We start from the raw sequence: 21,013 nt of genomic DNA on the forward strand, positions 1-21,013 counted from the left end.
ATCTTGGAAAAATCTGAAGGAGGTCATAACTTATTTGAGGCAATGAAATACCTGAACATCAAAGATGTTATTTACACACTCGCTGAAGCATGGGATGAACTGAAACCTGACACACTGCGGAAATCGTGGCGTAAGCTTTGGCCACAAGTTACGACTGAAAATGAGCATACCGGAGATGAGCAAAACAACGACGCACTGGAAATCGTTAAAGATCTACAAACTCTGGAGCCGAACGTCCCTGCCAATGAAGCTGAAGAGTGGATCAACGAATGTGACAAAGACTGTGACACTTTTGAAGAGCTCAGTGACGACCAGATTGTTGCCGCTCTTAGCCACGAAACTGTGAATGAGGATCGGACGGCGAAGACGAACCCCCCACCCGGATTTCACACAACAGTGCAAAATACGCTTTTGACATCGCCCTTCAATACATCCAACTTCAACTCCAGTGAACGTTTTGTGCTTAAAAAAATGGAGGGACACTGCATCTAAATCTACAATAACATCTGCTAAACAAAAATGTATCAGTGACTTTTTTTTAAGTAATTTGTTTTCGTTTTTACAGTAAAAACAATGCATACAGTATAATCATTTTTAGTTTATACATACAGTAGTTTATTTCTTTGTAAAAAATTTCTTTTTTATATACAGTGCTATAAACATTTTTTAGTTTACAGTATACATCGTTTATACGGTTATTAAGTACAGTACAGTACTGTAATTTGCTTGTCGTTTTTCCTTTTAAAACCAATACTTATTATAGTGTGTGTAGACGTTTTTTAGTTAATATATTGCTTAACACTGTGTAAAAAACATCTTTTTATATTACTGTAGACGTCTTTTAGTTCTTAAATCGTTTAATTTTTTCTACTAAATGTCTTTTTATATTTTTGCAATAAATATTAGATTTTTCGGATAATCCGACCTTTTTTTTCGTTCTGACCACGGTACCGGTCCCGAAGGTGACGGATTAGAGGAGTTCTACTGTAATGTACAATAACACACAAACATGGCGAAAACAACGTAGCCTACAACACGACTCGAAATACGCAACTCACTGAAGACCACCTAATGGTAGGTGGAGTACTGTGAGTAAGACATCATAATACCTTGCCGACACATTTGAACGAGTGCCAATGAAACGACTGTGCTAATATCCGCAACCAAGCGTCGCGCAGCCCTTCCTATAAACAAGTTTTTATCTCGGAAATTATGCGTTTCCGAACACATGCTTATCGGACTTACTTTTCTTGTTTCAGTGAGTACTACCATCTCTCAAAGTATTCGACACTCTATTTGAACACCACGTATATGAAATATATTTGGCATGTGTATACGTGGCCGAAGCGACGGGTAGAAAGCCTCTGAAAGTACTTCAGTGAAATTTCTTTCTAAATTTGACACGATTTTGTAATCACTGTAATAACATCACATATCTTCTCAGCCCGTGAAGTTTCATTTTGTTTTCTTCTCCTCCTCTGCGTGCGTCACTTTTTTTTCAGACAGTGTGCTTCGAATTCTAAAGTGTTCATTTTCGTAGTCTGACCCTCATGTGACGGAGTAACTTTTGAGTAATTTTCCCGATACTGTTGTTTGAAATTTGGAAGATCATAGACTGTTCATAACTGCAGTATGAGATAACTGAGAGAGACAACCCAAAATGATGGCTTGATCGAGGTGGTTTCCTGATTTGTTAGCTATGGAATGTTTGGCTGCAAAGCGTCTGGCTCCATTTAGATCTCATCTTGCGTCATTCTGTTGTGTAAGGATCGGATTCGCGCGGAGCTGAGATCGAACTTTTAAAATGACAGGGAGTGTTCACGATATGGAAGGAGGGCTATGTTTTGAGATAGTCTGCTCTGAGGCAATCTATCTCCGATAGGGCATCATACTTTTCTTTAAGTTGCCGTAACCTGTATTGCTCCAATCCTCAAAATGGTTTTCGCAACGTACCGTACACAAATATCAGACAAAAAATTTATTTTAAGTGAACTAGCCCTTGTAACGACAGGAAGCCATACTGATACAAAGGTGATGGCTGTCTGTCTGAAATTCGATACCTACATACTACGGTATCTAGTGGTATTATTAATAACTCTCCCGAACGTGTTCCTGGTAAACCTGTTCTTTTACATATCCCCAGGACCAAAAGTCACATGTATTCAGATCAGGTGACCTTGCAGATCATGCACCTGCAAAAACTCTGGAGATAACACGTTCGTGGAAGGTGGCATTAAGCAGATCTTTCAACTGGGCAAGCAACATGAGGTGTTTCCCTGTCTTGTATGAAAACAGTGGTTTCTACACACTTGCGCTCTTCCAAAGCGGGAATAACATGCTGCACAAGGAGATTTCGATCACGTACAGACGTCACGGTGCACACGATAGGCCTTTGGGATGTATTTCCTTTGAAGAAGAAATGACGAGAATAAAGGTGCGTGTGAATCCAAACCGCACAGTCGCATACGGCGAGTGTAATGGCTCTTCACGCACAACACGCTGTTTAACAGTACTCCAGTTCGGCATTTCAGTGTGTTCACCGCACACTGTAGGATAAAATGTGCCTGCTCGCTCCATAGAATATTGCCCAGCCACATGTCATCAGCTTTTATCCGCCTCAGAAACCTAGGAGCAAATTGAGAACGCTGTTTACGATCATGAGGTTTGAGTTGCTGCACTGCCTGGATGTTGTACGAGTACCAGTGTAAAACAGACCGTGCTGTTGACCATGGGACGGAAGATTCTCGTGACACTGCACGAGCGCTAGCACTACCCGCGGTACGTGGTGTATGGTCGGTTACAGCAGCAGAGACCTCGTCAATAACTGCCTCTGGTATAGGACTCCAGGGCCCACACCAAGCTCACCCGTGTTTTCCAATTTCATTATCGTCTCCAATTAAACCATTTTAATGACATCGGGTCACTCCTCAGAGCTTTCAGTTGGCGATACTCTCTCAGCGTAGCACTGTAATTACTGCCGTTTACATACAACAGTTTCACCAACAGTGCACGGTATCTATTCTCGACAGCCGTACCCTTCACTTAGGTTGGGGACTGTCAAATGGCAGTATGAATGTCATACCGTCATACAAACAGTGTACAGATTTGCACGTGGTGGTCAAAATTGGAACTAATTTATTATCAGCGTAAATCGATTCCGCATTAACGCGTTAGAATATCAACCACGGTCGCTGCCGTGCGATCATTACAGCACACACTGGACCACCGAGAGTAGCTGGACTCTAATTATAATCACCCGGTATTACCACGACGTCTCTAAAAATCTGTGTCCTATGCCCGTTTCCTTTCGAACTTTAAAGCTCATTTTATCCGGTAGAGTATCTTATTCTTTGCAGCAGTTCCAAACATACGAGTTTACGATCGAAAACAAAAAGAAGGAAAAACGACTGTGCTCGATTTCCAGAAAGTCTGAAAATACCAAACCTGTTTTAATTTCAGTTGGGCTTTTGCTGAACTGAAACAAAGGTAATCTCCGGTTAGATGTGAGTAACAAGTCAATGTGCACTGAAGAGCCAAAGAAACTGGTATACCTGCCTAATGTCGTGTAGGGCCCCAGCGAGCACAAAGAAGCGCTGCAATACCTTGTGGCATGGACTCAACTGATGTATGAAATAGTTTTGGAAGGAACTGACACCATGAAACATGCACGGCTGTACATAAATCCGTAAGAGTGTGGGTTGGTGGAGATCTCTTCTGAATAGCACGTTGCAAGGCATCCCAGATATGCTCAACAGTGTTCCTGTCTGGGGAGTTTGGTGGCTAGAGGAAGTGTTTGAACTCAGAAGAGTGTTCCTGGAGCCACTCTGTGGCAATTCTGAACGTGTGGGGTGTCGCATTGTCCTGTTGGAATTTCCCAAGTCCGTCGGATTGCGCAATGGATGTAAATAGAGGCAGGTGATCAGACAGGATACTTATGTACGTGCCACCTGCCAGTGTCGTATATTGATGTATCAGTGATTCCATATCACTGTAACTGCATCACGTCCCACGCCACTACAGAGCCTCCACCAACTTGAACAGTCCCCTGCTGACATACAGGGTCCATGGATTCATGAGTTTGTCTCCATACCCATACACGTTCATCCGCTCGAAACAATTTGAAACGAGACTCATCCGACAAGGCAACATTTTTCCAGTCATCAACAGTCCAATGTCGGTGTTGATTGGCCCAGGCGAGGCGTAAAGCTTTGTGTCGTGCAGTCATCAAGGGTGCATGAGTCGGCCTTCGGCTCCGAAACCCCATATCGATTATGTTTCGTAGAAGGGTTCGCACGCTCACACTTGTTGATGGCCCAGAATAGAAATCTGCTCAGTATGCGAAAGAGTTGTACTTCTGTCACGTTGAACGATTCTCTTCAGTCTTCGTTGGTCCCGTTCTTGCAGGATCTTCTTCCGGCCGCAGCGATGTCGTAAATTTGAGGTTTTTCCGGATTCCTGATATTCATGGTACACTCGTGAAATGGTCGTACGCGAAAATCCCCACTTCATCGCTTCCGCGGAGATGCTGTGGCCCATCGCTCGTCCGCCGACTATAGCACCACGTTCAAACTCACTTAAATCTTGATAATCTGCCATTGTAGCAACAGTAAGCGATCTAACAACTGCGCCAGACACTTGTTATCTTGTATAGGCGTTGCCGACCAGAGTGCCATATTCTGCCTGGTTATATTCTCTGTAATTGAACATGTATGCGTTTTCCAGTTTCTTTGGCGTTTCAGTGTAATATGAGAATTGGAACTTAAATAGTGGCAACTATTTATTCGCAACGGATACAAAAGAGTTACATTTTTGCACCTGTTACTGTCCTTCAAAGTAGTTACCAGCGTTGTGTAGAACCCGTTGCCAGCGATGTGGAAGGCGTACTATACCGTTAGCAGAGCCTGTTCTGTTGATGGTGCGGATGGAGCGGTCTACTGTCTGTCGAATCAGTCGTCGCTCCGGCAGCGCGCAGAGATGTCGTGGGCACGCCCGGAGTTCAGAGGATCGCTTAGCAGAGCAATGGGTGTGGCGGATCGCCGTTCGGCCGAGCCCGCTCGGTCGACGGCCCCATCCGACCCCCCTCCCCCAAATACGACGACTGCAGATGTTGGTGTGGCAGACCGCCGTCCGGAGGAGCGTGCTCCCCCGGCGGCCCCGTCTGACCCGCCGCCTACGACGACTCGGCCACCGAACACGGACCTCGAGTCAGAAGAGGATCACGATGTCATCATCAACATGGCAGACTTCCTGCCCACGACGAATGAGCAAAGGACAGTAGCCAGCGCACCGCATCTCCCTGATGGCGGGCGGTGCAAACGGCCGATGTCCGCGGCTCAACTCGGCGCCAGAAAGGCGGCTAAGAACAAGAGGCAGCCTACTGTCTCTACCACAGGAGGCAGAAGACGCGCCATCCGAGATGACAGCGTGGCAGGCGCCACCTGGACGACCTTTTCGTCCCGACGGGCGGCCAGACCCAGGGCGACGCCTTCCCCGCCTCCCACATCGACTGCAAACCGCTTCGGCGTGCTTGCAGACGACGTGAGGCCGGAGCAGTCAACGTCCTCGCAGACGGCGCCCACGACCGCTGCACAAGATGGCTGCTCGGACGATGAAGGAGAGATGGCCCCCACCACCGGGCGGTCTCATCGACGGCCGCCGCCGATAGTCTTTGAGGTGGCCAAAGACTACAAGGGTTTCCTGCAGCTCGTGAGGCAGTGGACGACTGCCGACTTCACACTGCGAGCTGCCTCTGGAAACCTTGTGCGGCTGCAGGTCGCGAACACGCAGGACTACATGAAGGTGACGTCGGAGGCGTCGAACCAGGGGCTGCACTGGTACACGCACGCCGCCTTCCCCGAGAGGCTACTAAAGGTAGTCGTCAAGGGCTTCCCCATGGCGGCTGAACCGGACCTGCTGAAGGAAGAGCTGGCGGACCTTGACTTCCACGTCAGAAACGTGACGCGGGTCAAGTCCCACGTCAGCCATAAAGAGTCGCCTTCCCTGCTGGTGATTGCCACCGACACACTGGAGAACAGGCGGCTCTTCGAGCTGAAGAAGGTGGCCAATACATCGGTCACCGCGGAGGGCCTCAAACAGAAGAGGGGGCTCGTCCAGTGCTTCCGCTGCCAGGGGATGGGACACGTGGCTCGCCACTGTTCCTTCCCCGAGGCATGCGTGAAGTGCGCAGGCCCCCACGCAAGTGGGCTCTGCCCACTTCCTAGGACGCACACACCAAAGTGTGCAACCTGCAGTGGCCCGCATGTGGCGAGTTATCGCGGCTGCGAAGTTTTCAAAGCCGCGGTTGCTCGCCAACGCGGGCAGCCAGCACAGAAGTCTGCCAGCCGCTCCCTCGACCGTCCGCGCCCAGGCGCAAAACCGGCGAGGCGGCAGGCAACAGCGGGGACGCAGAAGACAGCTGCAGGCAGGCGCTAACAACGCCCCCACCGCTGTGGGGAACAGAAAAAGGCGCATCCGCGCCAGTAAACGTGCTCGTGAGGGCACACCTGAAGCCCAGCGCGTTTCCCCCCCCCCCCCCCCAAGGGGAAAATGCGCAAAGAAGACGCCACAACAACGGGCGGAGGCAAGAGTGGCAACACAACTGCCACCGCCCGCCAGCCTGCTGCGCCAAGGCAAGACGCTGCAACGGCAGCGCATGAAGAAATTCTGGTCGCAGCCGTCTCTGCACTGTCTGTGGCGATCGACAAGGTTGCAAGCCTTGCCGACACGCTGCAGCGTGTTGCAGAGGCAATGATGACGGCCACACAAGCGGCCGCCAAGCAGCAGCTGCAGTGAGGCGCTCCCTGCGCCGTCCGCGCCGGGAGGTATGCAGTCGGCCCGTCAAGGGCCAGCACCGTTGTCTGCGCACGCAGGCAACACACAAGCCAACAAATCCTGAGAAGGGCAACGAGATTACAACTACAAAAAAGAGAACAACTACAACTCGTCGAAGAGAAGATACGGAGGCAATGCAGGGGTATCCTGTAAGAACTCCGAATAACCAGGGGAAGAGGGTGCACCCTGAAGAAGATGCTCTAGCGGCCTGTCGAATCTCTGGAATAGTTCTGAAGCGGATGCCACGAAGTGGTTCCTTCATCTTCGGAATCACATCAAAGTCACAAGGACTTAAGTTCGGGGAGTATAATGGGTGGTACAGTACTTCCCAGTCCCATCGACCGAACAGAGCAACCACAGCTTGCACTGTATACGCCCGCGCATTGTCGTGCAAAGTGATGGGTAGGTTGCGCAGAAAGTGTCGCTGCTTCTTTCGCAAAGCTGGTCGCAGGTGATGCTCCAAAAACGAACAGTAGTACTGTGCATTTACGGTCTGCCGTGGAGGAACATAATGCTTTAGGATAACACCATCACAGTCGTACACGGGGATCACCATAACTTTAGACCGCTCCATTCGCACCATCAACAGAACAGGCTCTGCTAACGGTATACTACGCCTTCCACATCGTTGGCAACAGGTTCTACACAACGCTGGTGACTTCTTTGAAGGACAGTAACAGGTGCAAACATATAATTCTTTTGTATCGGTTGTGAATTAACAGTTGCCACTATTTAAGTTCCAATCCTCGTATTAGCGGCAGAGTGCCGGCTGACCTGTGCTGATCACACATATTAGCGCGACGCACGCTCGAGTCGATTGTAAACACCGGAGTGGCTCATTGCTTCTGCTGCCAGCAAGTGGCGATAACTGTTCTCACGGTCGTAAGCCATAGCCAGCTGCAAGTAGCAGTTTCTTACTGTGCTCGTGTTTCGTCTTGTGTGCACAGTGGTCTACTTCTGCACACTTGGGATCCGCAAATCTGTGCGCTGCAGACAGGGCCCACTGGAACTGTACAAAATTATCAGAGCTGCTAAAAACTTCAGCTGCTAACTAACGCAGGACAAGACTAACGTGTTAGCTTCAACCGTCCCAACTTTGATCAAACCTGACGTGGGAGCCGTCTATAGAGTTCATCATCATCATGTACATTTTCGGGTTAGAAATCCTTGTCTGTCCCAAAATCAAGTTGTTCAAAGCTGATCACACCATCTCTTTCGAGGTCGTGCTACCCTTCTACCCTTTGGTCTGTAGTCATATGTTTTAGTAGACGTCCTGATTTGATCCATAAATTGCCTTGTCATTCGTTTCTACACTGTTGTATCTTTTCTAATATTATTGGAACCTAAAGCTCCTCTGTATTCTCATTGTTTCTCTTACAATCTAAACCGTATCCTGTCTAAGATCTTAGAAGTCTCATTTCTACAGCTTCAGTTCTGTGCTACGGTTTGAGCGTTAAAGCAATAAGGATTAAGGGTACACTCAGCGAATTATAGATTTTAAGTACTGACTATTACATGGTTTTGTTCATTAATGTTTACTGAACCGTAAGTAAAAAAGTATAAGTACTTTCGTAGTTGCTTTTATGAGCATAAGAGTTATTAAAAGCCTTGCAGCTGAAGACATGAACTTGTTCCGATACGTTTTTCTCGATTGTGATTTTACCGTCAGATGTTCTTTTCCACAAAAGGCCTTAACTTCTGTTTTCTTTGGGAACATCGTTAAATTGTATTGCATTGCCTTTATATGTAAGGACGTACAGCTCAATGTAGGTTGTCTTCCGTATCTGCCAGTATGGCCACCTGCAAAAAGGAGAGAGTTAAGTGCTGCACATCTCGGTGGGTAGGGATCTTCCATTTTGTTTTGCCATTTGTTGACAAGGTCATTAATAGATGTTGAATGGTGTGGGTGATAAAGCAGTTGTCAATTAAAATTGGAAACCAAACATCCAGTTTCCAGACAAACGAGATCCATACGTTTCTCAGGGTAATGAACCGTGTTACTTCAGGAGTAAGTTTTGCGGATGATACATCTGTAATGATAGTTTCGCATCGAGAATATGCACACAATAACATCTTCATATGAAACTATACGGTTCTACAAATGTTGTCAGGTCTCGAGCATCTATGATTTACATATGCAGACTGAAGTGACGAATGAAAATAAGAACCAAGACTGTGATTAGAACGCGGGTCTTCTTCTTACTTGGCAGATGCGCTTATCACTACGCCACCCTGGTATAATGGCTTTGCGCAACTGCAACTGCTCCACTGTCGCCCGTCATAGCTAATATTTGTCTCTACCGCTAGTGTCAACCATATAGTGGCTTCCTTGATAATGCTTTGTAACTTTTATTTTAACTGACATTGAGTACCAATGCGCTCTTACAACCTGATTGCTTAACATTCGTTTTCCTGTTTTGTATGTAAATCTTAAATGCAGAATACATTTCAACTAATGAACCAAATCTGGACGCTTCTCTTTGTTGTTTGTCATTGTTGTGGTTGGGCCATTCCCGTTCACCTGAGTTTCCACAATAAGCTTTGATTGATCGGTGTTCAAACGGACTGCTTGATTCACGCCTGTACGTGGAATCAAGACAGAGGCTTCCGAGACCACACGACAGAGCATCACCTTCTCTGGTTTCTCCTTGTTAGATGAAGTGTGGGGGAGGCAGGCGAGAAGTACCACCACACATTCTCCCCACTGCAGAAACTACATTGTTAATCGCATTTCACGTTTATTTCCAACACGAGCTTGGAAATATTGCCACACTCATAATCCAGCATAATAGTCCCTGAAGACACCCTATTCAGAAGGTTTGCAGAAAGACCAAACACAGGCCTCTTCCCCAGATAACAACTCTGGTGTCCACAGGTAGACAAGCGGATCAGTTCCCCTGGACGCGGCAAGGGATGATTTGTTACAAAGTCATTTGAGAGGAAGCAAACGTCATACCATCTTCAATAAGAACTTGCCTTGTAAGCCACTGTGGTGTTGAAACCAACCTACGGGTTGAGGACTGCTTTAGCTTACACTGGCACTAAAGCGACCGTCAACCGCGAAACGTAACTTGTATTCTCTTTCGATTATGTTTGATTTTGCAGATAAGCCACGGTAGTTATTGTGATTGACGTCACATGGTGTTTGGCTGTTTGCAGTGTAAACTACCGGACCGGAGATGTCTTGTAAGGGCAGCAGCTGCCGGTGCCGCGTGAAGGTGGTGGACGGAGGGTTCGCGACTCAGCTGTCGCAGCACGTGACCGAGCCAGTGGACGGAAACCCGCTGTGGAGCGCGCGTTTTCTTGCCACGCACCCTGAAGACATCGTGCAGACGCACCTCGACTTCCTGCGCGGTGAGTCTGCTACAGTCTCGCCCACTGTAGTCATGTTGCGAGAATTACTACCCTATCTGTACATCTTTGAAAGCATAGCGCCATTAATAGCGTGGTAGAAATCTTACAGCTCAGATGACCAAGGGCACATAGCTCTTACGTATGCTTTTTAGAGTTTATGTTTACTGGTGAACTCCCACGTAATATAATACGATTCCGGTACTTACACAGTTTCATACGCGAGAAAACAAAGAAATGTTGATATGAAAATGGACGGATAATCATGCGCTGTAATAAAAACAGCTCTCCGAAAGGATTTCTTTTGCATTAACGAATCGCTATCGGTTAGTTGTGAATCATTTTATATTCCAAGTCACATTTCGAACATTCTGAGTTTCGCATACGATTTACTTAGCTCACTTTTATACGGAACAGTGATCATTATATCGTATAAATATGGTATGCACCAGTTCTCTTATGAGAAGTCTTAAATCCAGGATAGCTTTCCAGATCGTACATAAGTTATGGCGTATGCCACTTGCTTACTGTCGGTGAGGAAGCCAAATCTCAGAAAAGCAAATCCGGTGGAGTGTGAAAAGTTATGTCGGGCTTAATACTGCCCACCAAAGGATGAAAACAGGCTTTTTCTGGTATAATGTCTTTATTTCTCGCCAAATGAAAATAATTGCACCGTGATTACAGTTTTTCCCGATGCACCCTGATTACATAATTTTTCACTACGGCGAACATAACTGTAACTATTACTTTTAGTATTGAAGCTTCAGCAGGGAATCATTTCCGCTATGATCTTGAGCAAATTTTTTACCTGCCGATGATAATGTCAAGGGTAGTGATAATAGACAGCGAAAGTGTACTAGGCTTTTATATTAAGAACACTCTAAACATTCACTGACGAAATGGAAAGTGTTACACCACGAAGTATTACTCCCATATTTATGAAAGTTTGTGGAGTCTTCGTCACATAACGGATATTAAAAGATTAAACTTTCACTGGATTCGAAACTGATGTCCACCGTCAACGTCAGTAAGAGACGTAATCCCCACGACACGAATACTCTCTCGTATTCGTGGTGACAAGGATGCAAACGGGCTCCGAACGTCGAGGAATTTCTTGCCACGGCTGAAACACAGCCACGCTGTGTCAGTTCATGGAGATCGCTGGCTTGAGGCCGGTATGGAAGAATACGTCTTCCCATCGCGTCCCATACGATACTCTATTGACGACAAATCAGAGAACTGGGAAAGTCAGTCAAATATCCGTGTATTCTTAAGGGCATTTCTGACGTGATGTATGGGGTCTTGCATTATCCTCCTGGAATATATCATTCGGTACCTTGCTAATGAGGAAGATGGAAACAGAATTTACCATTTTCGCCACGTAGTGGCATTTCTTCAACAGTTACCATATAAGGTTACGCCATACCCAGTAACCTTTAAGATGGTCGCCTATAGACACGCTGGCGTCGATCTGTCGATTATGACGAGACTCAACGGTGCCCCAGTTAACTCTGGAACTACACCGTTTAAGTATCTGTTGTCTGCGGTGTGGTGTCGGCGTCAAATGGGGATCTCCACCCAGCTTTCAGTAACCTATTCCCAGTTGTTACTCTGTCTTTATCCTCTACCCGGATTTCAGCTCTTGTCATGTCTGTTCACCACAGCCATTAGAACAGTCCTGCGGTCTTCTCCTGGGGTAGTCCTTCTGGAAAGACCAGTACCAATTCTTCTAGGCACATTGTTGTCCTAAGCCCATTTCGTCACCAAATGTTCTTCAGACGCACTACAGCCAACTGTATGTTGCAATCTGCCTATACGATGCTCCTACACTGCTGTGACAAAAGCCACGGGATACATTCTAATGTCGTCTCGCCAGGCGAAGTGCAGTAACTCGACTTTGCATGGACTCAATGAGTCAATCGACTTCCCCTGCAGAAATATTGAGCCATGTTGCTTCTGTAGCCGTCCATGATTGCAGAAATGCATAAACTGACCTCTCCATTATGTCGCATAAATGTTCGATGCGATTGATGCCGGTTGGCCAATCATTCTGTCAAATTATCCAGAAAGTTCTTCAAACCAATCGCGAACATTTGTGGCCCAGTGACACAGGTCATTGACAACCATAAAAATCGTTGTTTGGGAACATGAAGTCCGTGAATGGCTGCAAATCGTCTACTCCAGTCAATGATCGGTTCAATTGGACCAGAGAACCCAGCCCATTTCATGTAAACACAGCCTACACCACTACAGAGGCGTCACCATATTGCGCAGTGCCTTCCTGACAACCTGGCTCCATGGCTTCGTAGTGTCTGCGCCACACTCGAACCGTGCCATCAGCTCTTACCAATGGAAAGGACTCCTTAGACCAGGCCACGGTTTTCCAGTCGTCTAGTACTCAATCGATATGTTGACGAGCCCAGGAGAGGCGCTGCAGCAGATGTCGTGCTGTTAACAAAGGCGCTCGCGTCGGTCGTCTGCTGCCGTAGCCCATTAACGCCACATTTCGCCGTACTGTCCTAACGGATACGTTCGTCATACGTCCCACAATTGATTTCTGCGGCTGTTTCACATAGTGCTGCTTTTCTGTTAGCACTAACAGCTCTACGCAGATGCCTGTAGTTTGGTATTCTCGGCACACTCGGAATGCTGAATTCCCTAACGATTTCCGCAATGGAATATCCCATGCGTCTGATTCCAGCCACCATTCCGCATTCAGAGTCCGTTAATTCTCGCCGTGCGACCATAATTTTCCCATGAACCACCTGAGTACAAATGATAGCTGTGCCAGTACCCTGGCCTTTTATACCTTGTGCACGAGACAGTACCGCCATCCGTACATGTGCACAACGCTATCCCATGACTTTTTGTCACCTCAGTGTATGTCTCTCATGACATGCGCGTTCTCTCTGCATGTTGTGTTCGCGCTCTTCACCTGAAAATTAGCGGTAGATGCCCACAATAACCATCATGTACTCATAGCATTCTTCATCTGTAGGAATGGTTTTTCTCCGCACAGAAAATAAGCTCGCATAAAAGTGAAACTTTAAGCGACACCTCTGAGAGGCATGGCAATAACGGAATATGTCCGGTAGCGTTTGGTCCCGGTGTTCATAATGTAGCTCTTTCTATTCTCCCCAGTGCATATAAGTCATTGGTAAAACTGAAGTATCGAAACAATCCTGCACTAATGAAATTGGGCACCGCTCTGGTAGCGATTCATTTACGCAGAAATTAATGTAAGAGGTGCAGTACATAAGGAGATGTAGAAATTCAGAGTCTTCTTTTCTAGGGAATCTAATACTATAATAAAATACAAAACTAGCGGATAGCAACTCTAAATCGGAGCACAAAATTGGGAAGGTAAGGTGTCATCTCCGTTAGTTGACCGTTACCCGGATCCCTACAGTTCTGGTGAGCTATCAGTCGCCCATGAACGTCGAAGTCAAAGGTCCCGGACACGCCATCTCTGTTCACGGCCAAGCTTTATGAAATAGGAACACCAGTGTGGCAGTGGGGGAAGGAGGGGACAGCAGAGTCATGGGCCTCTATTCCAAGCAGATTATGCACCAGAAAGCATGCGCGACCGCAGGATATATGTGCACAAGAATGAAAGCGCCTGTTGCTATGCAAGAATAACTACAGATAGCGAGGGTTCTCACAAGAGGGAAAGTTACTGATACGTTTGTCAGCGAAAGTTACTGTTGCTATGCAAGGATAACTACCAGATAGCGATGATTCTCTGACCAAAGACCATCAGTTCATATTGACATCATCATCTGGCTCCCTGTTCCAGACTCCGCATTGCACGCACCTAGCTACGGAATAATCCACAGCTGTTTTTGTAGCACTTTTGGATCGTACATTCCGCCGCCCTTGAAGTAACTGCGCTACAAGCTACTGATGCGAGCAGGGTATTTGTAGAGAAATTGTAGGTGGACTCTGAACTTCGATGCCCAACACGTGTACTACAATACCTCTCAGTCTCTCGACAGCCGGCCGGAGTGGCCGTGCGGTTCTAGGCGCTACAATCTGGAGCCGAACGACCGCTATCGTCGCAGGTTCGAATCCTGCCTCAGTCTTGGATGTGTGTGATGTCCTTAGGTTAGTTAGGTTTAATTAGTTCTAAGTTCTAGGCGACTGATGACCTCAGAAGTTAAGTCGCATAGTGCTCAGAGCCATTTGAACCATTTTTGAGTATCTCGACAGATACACATTATTCCGAGAAAATGTACGTCAGACGGAGAAGCTTTTTGTAGAAAGCAAATCAAAATTGACAATGTAATTTGAATTGTCTGTATATGGAGACCTGAAATTTTTGCGACACACCCCCACAGAAAACAACGTCCCCCAATTGAATCATTCGTTTGGTCGTGCCGTCTGTGTACGACTGTCTTCAGAATGACCTCCGGACGAGATTAGCTGAATATTTGATAATGTATTATATAGGTGTTGGTCGTCTGGCAGTGGCGTTAGAACAATGACCATGCCTTCCCTGTGCGAGAGTTGCTTCTCCTCGTGATCAGAAGGCGTGCAGTGTTTCTCCACATGGATTGGATCTCAACAAAAAGAAACGAATTTGTTAATTGTTAAAACTGTTGTCTATTGACAGTATGTTCCATCACTTACTTGCAGGCCTGGGGGTTTGGTTTAGAATGTGACACTGCGTGGTACAAGTGCACAGCCTAAAGGAAGGGAACACGAGGGTAGACGGTTCAACAAACTGGCAAAATAAGTAGTCAGCCATATGGAAAATATCGCTCTTATATACATTCAATGAAAAATGAGACTGAACCAAGAAGGGAAACAATGACAAAAGTACCGTTGACTATTCAAAACAAGTACTGTTTCTTAAGGATTCATTGAAGTAATTTAATAGTAAATGTTAATCATAACAGAAAAATAGGCTCTGTCTCTATCGCTAACAAGGTAGTTAGCAAAACGCATCCTATCTCTGGCATTAAAACTCTCAGGGGTGGTGAGATGGCAAGTGGTTGGAGAGGGCAAGGGTAAGCGTAGCGAGGATGCACATTTACTTGGAGATCATAACTCCCGACATAAATGTTCTTCACCTGGCCCCGAGATAGGTGGCACAGTGGATAGAACACTGAACTCGCATTCGGAAGACGACTGTTCAAATTCCAGTCCAGCCATCAACATTTATGTTCTCCATGATTCCCTGAATCGCTCCAGGGTAATTTCGAGAAGTTCTTCTGGAAAGGGCAAGGCAGTTTTTCCATCGTAATCCGAGCTTCTGATCCGTCTCTGACGCCCGCGCTGTCGCCAGGACCTTAAACCCTAAACTTCCTTCCTTCCTTATTAACCTGGACTGGCTGTGAAATCTGAAGTGTAGGCGGCAGCATCTCGTATTGTGGCAGCTTCGTCGGCAGTGAATTACTTATGAAATCCCGACAAGATTGGCAAAATTAATGTTTTGTAAATCATGGCTTAATGTACACAGATTGGAAAAAAGACCAAGATAGACGCTCTGGACTAACGGTACCTCTGCCAACGGTTCGTCTCCTTTGTCCTCAGCAGGATGACTCGTGACCACCAAGATCTAGTACGAACGAAGCGTAAGCACTGAGTGGGGACGATGTGCACTCACACACAGTTTTATTTGCTTGTTAGAAAAAAACAAAAACAAACAGGTTTTGTCCTTGTACCAAACCCGTTATCGCTGATGGTATCCGCGCTTACAGCTACCACCTGGACTCGGGATGAACCGTTGGAACTACATCCGGTTGGCACCCACTATGCGTGCGGGAGGGATGCCTTTAGAAAGTAGTCGCGTTCAAACGAGCAGTGACAGCTTCTCATTAACCGCCATCTTCTGGATTTTGATTAACGAATGAATAGCTCATGCCATCAATCTCAAACTTTGGGTACAGTGACTCCTGTACCTGCGGATATTATTGTTAACTCTCCTTACTGAATCCAACGAAACTAAATACGACAAATTAGGTTCTAAAATTTCATCATCATCTTCATTTCAAGTATTAGGCTGTTGCCTGTTCTGAATTCACAAAACAAACTATTCCCATCTTTTTCGAGGTAGTCCAATATCTCTTTTCGCTCTGAACCTGTAGTTGAGGATCTTCTGCGGAATTCTGTGACGTGGCATTCTCATGAGGTGTTGCCTTCAATCTTCATGATACTTTTTAATATTTTCGTTCACATTGCAGTATCGTAATTTCTAATCTCTCCCTTCTCTTGCTGACTTTTTTGTGGTATTCCAGCCTTTGCTGGTAAGCAGACAAATTGTGTCCCGCAACATTGGATAAATGGTTCAAATGGCTCTGAGCATTATGCGACTTAACTTCTGAGGTCATCAGTCGCCTAGAACTTAGAACTAATTAAACCTAACTAAGCTAAGGACATCACACACATCCGTGCCCGAGGCAGGATTCGAACCTGAGACCGTAGCGGTCGCTCGGCTCCAGACTGTAGCGCCTAGAACCGCACGGCCACTCCGGCCGGCGTGCCCCATTCCCTCATCATTTTTCGGAAAAAGAAGCGTGTCGAGATATGCCAACAGTTGGTGCACCAGTATACTGCAGTTCCAGCAGAGTTCTTTCAGTGATGGTCACCATCGACGAGTCATCTTTCTTCCAATACACTCCAGAAAAGAAACGCCAGTTTGTGTAGTGGAAGCATATTGGGAGCCTCGCCCCAAGAAGCCAAGACCGAGACTAATGGTGCAGAAACAAATGGTGGTTATGTTCTGGGATCGGGAAGGGATGCTGCTGGTGGACTGGCTCGCTCCCAGTACGACCCGCAACAGTGATCCGTACTACAGTTCGCTGCACCAACATCGCCGACGCATTGAACAACGCCACCACGAAAAATGGGCCCGTGGCGTTCTGCTCCAACACGTCAGCGCGTGGGCACACACTGTCGCCAGACCTTTGGCTCCTTAGAGCACCATTAGGGTTCACTGTGGTGCCACATCCTCCATATACTCCGGATCTGGCTCCTAGCGACTATGCCCTACGCCCTATTCGACGGGATGTAAGAGAGCATACAGATAAGAAGGTCACCGCCAATGACGAACTTCATGCTGTTGTCCCCCAGAGACAATGGGATATCGCCAAAAAATAGTTTGCTACGCAGATACAGAAGCTGCCAGAATGATGACAAAAGAGGATGACATTGGCGGGGAAGACCTCTAATATAATCTGTATTGGTTTATTAAATAAAAGGTTCCTGTGAAAACAAAAAAATGTAGTGCCAATTACTTTTGAATGTCCCAATCAACATACGGAAAACACGAGACTGGCCCATGTTCGAGGCATGATTCGAACCTGCGACCGTAGCGTTCGCTCGACTCCAGACTGTAGCGCCCAGAACCGCACGGCACTCCGGCCGGCAACATAGGATAGGGAAGTGCGGTGAAGTCAGGTTCCCTAAGGCCGCGATACTCAGAGGTGGCAGCACCATCACAGGAATCATCTTGTGCAGCGCACGTAACGCAGCAAGGCGATTGTAAAATAACTAGCAAACTCACAAACAGCCTCCTATATTTTCACTGAATCTGAGTTAATTATCACAGCAAAATTTAAATTATACACTGTCCAGTCAGATGAAAAGCCGGAATAACCGCCTTTTGCAGCGCAGACCGCTGCGAGATGTGCAGGAAGAGAGTCAGTGAGGTTCTGGGAGGTTCCAAAAGGAACGTGGAGCTGTTCTGACTGTAACGCCGTGGCCATCTGCGCTAGGACTCTCCGTTGAGGATTCACGGCACGAACTGAGCGATTCAGGTGGTCCCACAGACTCTCGACTGGGCTTAAATCCGGAGAGTTGGTGGCCAATGGAGTATGGTAAACTCACCCTGGTGCTCTTCGAACTACGCACGTACACTGTGAGCTGTGTGACACGTTACATTGTCCTGCTGGTGGATTCCATAATGTCGAGGACGAACAAACAACATGTAGGGGCGGACATGGCCCCAAACACAGAATCATACTTGCGTTGATCCATTGTTCCTTCCAGAATGACGAGGCCACCCTGACAATGGCACAAAAACATTTCCCAGACTATAGTCCTTCCGACCATTGGTGCAGGGTATGTGCTTTTAGACGTTTCACTCCGTTTATGCCAGACGGTGGACGTCTAGTTGCGGTACTGGTGTGCAAATTCCAGCCTTCGTCGCCGATGAATAGTGGTCACCTTGAGCGCACTAACGAGACGTCTGCGGCAGAGGCCCATACACAGCAACGTTCGCTGCGCGGGCTTTGGCGACACTCTGTTAGTAGCCTCTAGTTTCAACTGGGTGGTCAGTTGCTCAATGATTGCATGTCTATTCGCACGTACCCATCACCGCAGCCGTCGTTCGCCCCTGTCCTTTATGACCCATGGTACACCAGAGTTGCCTCCGCGCCGATTTTGATAGCACTATTTTGCTATCCACGGCATAATTTAACCACGGCGGCATGCGAACCGTTTAAAACTTAGCGGTTTCGGGAATGCTTCCACCCTCGGCCCGAAAGCCTCTTTCGGACGTCAGACAACTCCCTCCGTTTCCGCATTACGACAACAATCTCATTGTTTTCTACGTCCCGCCTAGACACTTTACGTAGCCAGTTTCACATTAATGTGACTGGATCATACGTAGGTACCTTCCTTTAACGTTTATTAGTGAAACTATACTATTATTTAAGGAGACGCCCACGATATTTGAGGTGCTACACTACTTCTTTCCAGATTTTCAGCTTCAGTGATCATTGTACAACCCTACACTCTTATGTATTTGAATGCAACAGCGCTTGATAGCTGCCATCGAGCTGTGCTGTGCTGTGTTGCATTGAATTTGCATTAAGCGCTGATGAAAGCCACTGACAAGCTGTCGGCCTCAACAGTCCACGGAATAACGCTACGGTATCCCACCAGAAAAGTTAACGTAGTCAATCTACAGGGTGCTACCCCAGCAGATTTGTCGAAAGCGGAAGCTGTCAGTTGTAAGAAACTTCCTAACAGTTTGAAACTGAGTGACGGACGAGGGGTCGATTCCGAATCATTTCCTTTCGCACATAATATACGTACTGATTTATCCAGGCAAACCTTGAGGCCCGCCATACAAATGAAGGTTCCACTAGCCGTCTCCTACTTTGTAAACTCAACTGTGGCTCTCCTTTACACCTTGATGAACATGCAACCCGGAGACAAAAGATGCCGGGGTGAATGTCTTAGCTTAAGACTGTTTCTTATATTATTTCACTAAGTCGGAGAGTGTACCGGTGAATTTTATTAGAAGAGCTACAAAGCTTGTCTCATAACCCAGTGGTGGGTAAGAATGTTACCCACAAAAGAGGAGGACCTGGGTTCACGTACCGATCCAGCGCACATGTACGATCTTTCAGTTCCATACCAGCGTATTCTCCACTACAGTGAGCTGTAGTGCAGTTATGCTGCGTCTGACGTCTTCAGGGATGGTACGAGGTAAGATCAGAGCATTCGTAGTCATGGTTGGTGTGACACGTGTCAGCGCCTGGACACCTTCTTGAGTAGTGAAGAAAGTTGCTGTTAATGAGACGAACGGCAATGCGGGTGAATCGATTAGATCGTGAATGGAGTGCGGCTGGCAAAGAAGATCAACTAGCTGTAAAGAAAGATAAATACGTCCGCAAATGTTGTAAAAATAGCAACAGAATCGTATGTAGTGGACTGTGGAAAACGTCACTGCATAGTTTAGCACCAGTTTTGGTCACAGACGAAGAATGCTGTAGTGACACAGAAGACATGCTGAACTTTTATGTGATGTGTGTCCTTACCGTGTTTTCGTGGACAAGAAACCGAACCCCCAAGGTACCAACCCATTTTTCTGAACCACTGGATAGTATGGACACTCCTAGGATGTGGTGCCCTGCACATTGAATTATGCTCAGCTCATTCGACCAATTGCGACACGAATTGTGCAGAGGATAATCCTAAAGCATCTCGACCTGAAAATCACATCGAATAAGGAATGATGCAAGATCCCTAAATAATTTATAAGCAGTCTATTGGAAAGTGTTGCAAAAAATACACTTTGCATATTCTATCCATCTGGGCATAAAAATTGCGTTACAAGATCAGATCATTTGTTAGCGCTTTCTAGGTGAGATATGATAATTCCTTAGTGCTTTTTAAATAGTAGAGTTACTAGAGGATGTGCAGTAGGATAACGTGACTGGAAACCTCCTAAGGCGACATATATATTTCTTGTGTCCGCCTGGAAACTGTTGAAGTAACCATGTGCTAGGGGCACCATGCGACCGACCTAATCACGGAAGATCACAAGGGGCTGTTCTGCTACTGATTGTCAGAATGAGCGTCAACCATGGGCCACCACCGCAGCTCACTCTCTTGCAGCTCTGCATTGGCTGCGCTTACTTTCACACAGCGCTTCGTACTTGTTTAAAGAAGTTGATTGGTACAGGTGTACGGGATTATTTACTTTTCTGCCGATGGCATCCCGACATCACTTGGTCATCTGTACCGTGGTGTCTATGAGACCCATGAGGTAGGGGATGCCGGTGTCCAGGTTGACGCCGTTTTTCTTGACTTCTGGAAGGCGTCGCCCAGTGAACAAATAAATAGCACGGAATACCAGACTAGCTTTGTATTTGGATTGAAGAGTTCCTAGCAAACGGAACACGGCTTGTCGTTCTTAACTGAGAGATATTTTCAAATGTAAAAGTAACTTCGGGCGTACCTTGTAGGAAATTCGGAAAAAATGCAGGAAGACCTGCACAGAATCATCGCTTGATGCAAGGATTGGCAGATGACCCTCAATACACACAAATGCAACGACTAAGCACTAATAGGTGGTAAGAACCGTTATTTTACGATT

At 46.7% G+C, this 21,013-nt stretch overlaps 1 protein-coding gene across 1 annotated transcript in view; it reads left to right on the forward strand.

The window, feature by feature from the left end:
* LOC126236882 (homocysteine S-methyltransferase-like) overlaps positions 1 to 21,013 on the forward strand; it is a 69,874-nt gene that overhangs the window by 16,805 nt on the left and 32,056 nt on the right. Inside the window, exon 2 of the mRNA XM_049946510.1 lies at positions 9,991 to 10,185. Within this exon, the coding sequence (XP_049802467.1) occupies positions 10,011 to 10,185 (175 nt within the window). The 5' untranslated portion in view covers positions 9,991 to 10,010. The remainder of the gene's footprint in view (positions 1 to 9,990; positions 10,186 to 21,013) is intronic.

Source organism: Schistocerca nitens, chromosome 2 (genome assembly GCF_023898315.1).
Source record: "Schistocerca nitens isolate TAMUIC-IGC-003100 chromosome 2, iqSchNite1.1, whole genome shotgun sequence".
NCBI classification, from domain to species: Eukaryota; Metazoa; Arthropoda; class Insecta; order Orthoptera; family Acrididae; genus Schistocerca; species Schistocerca nitens.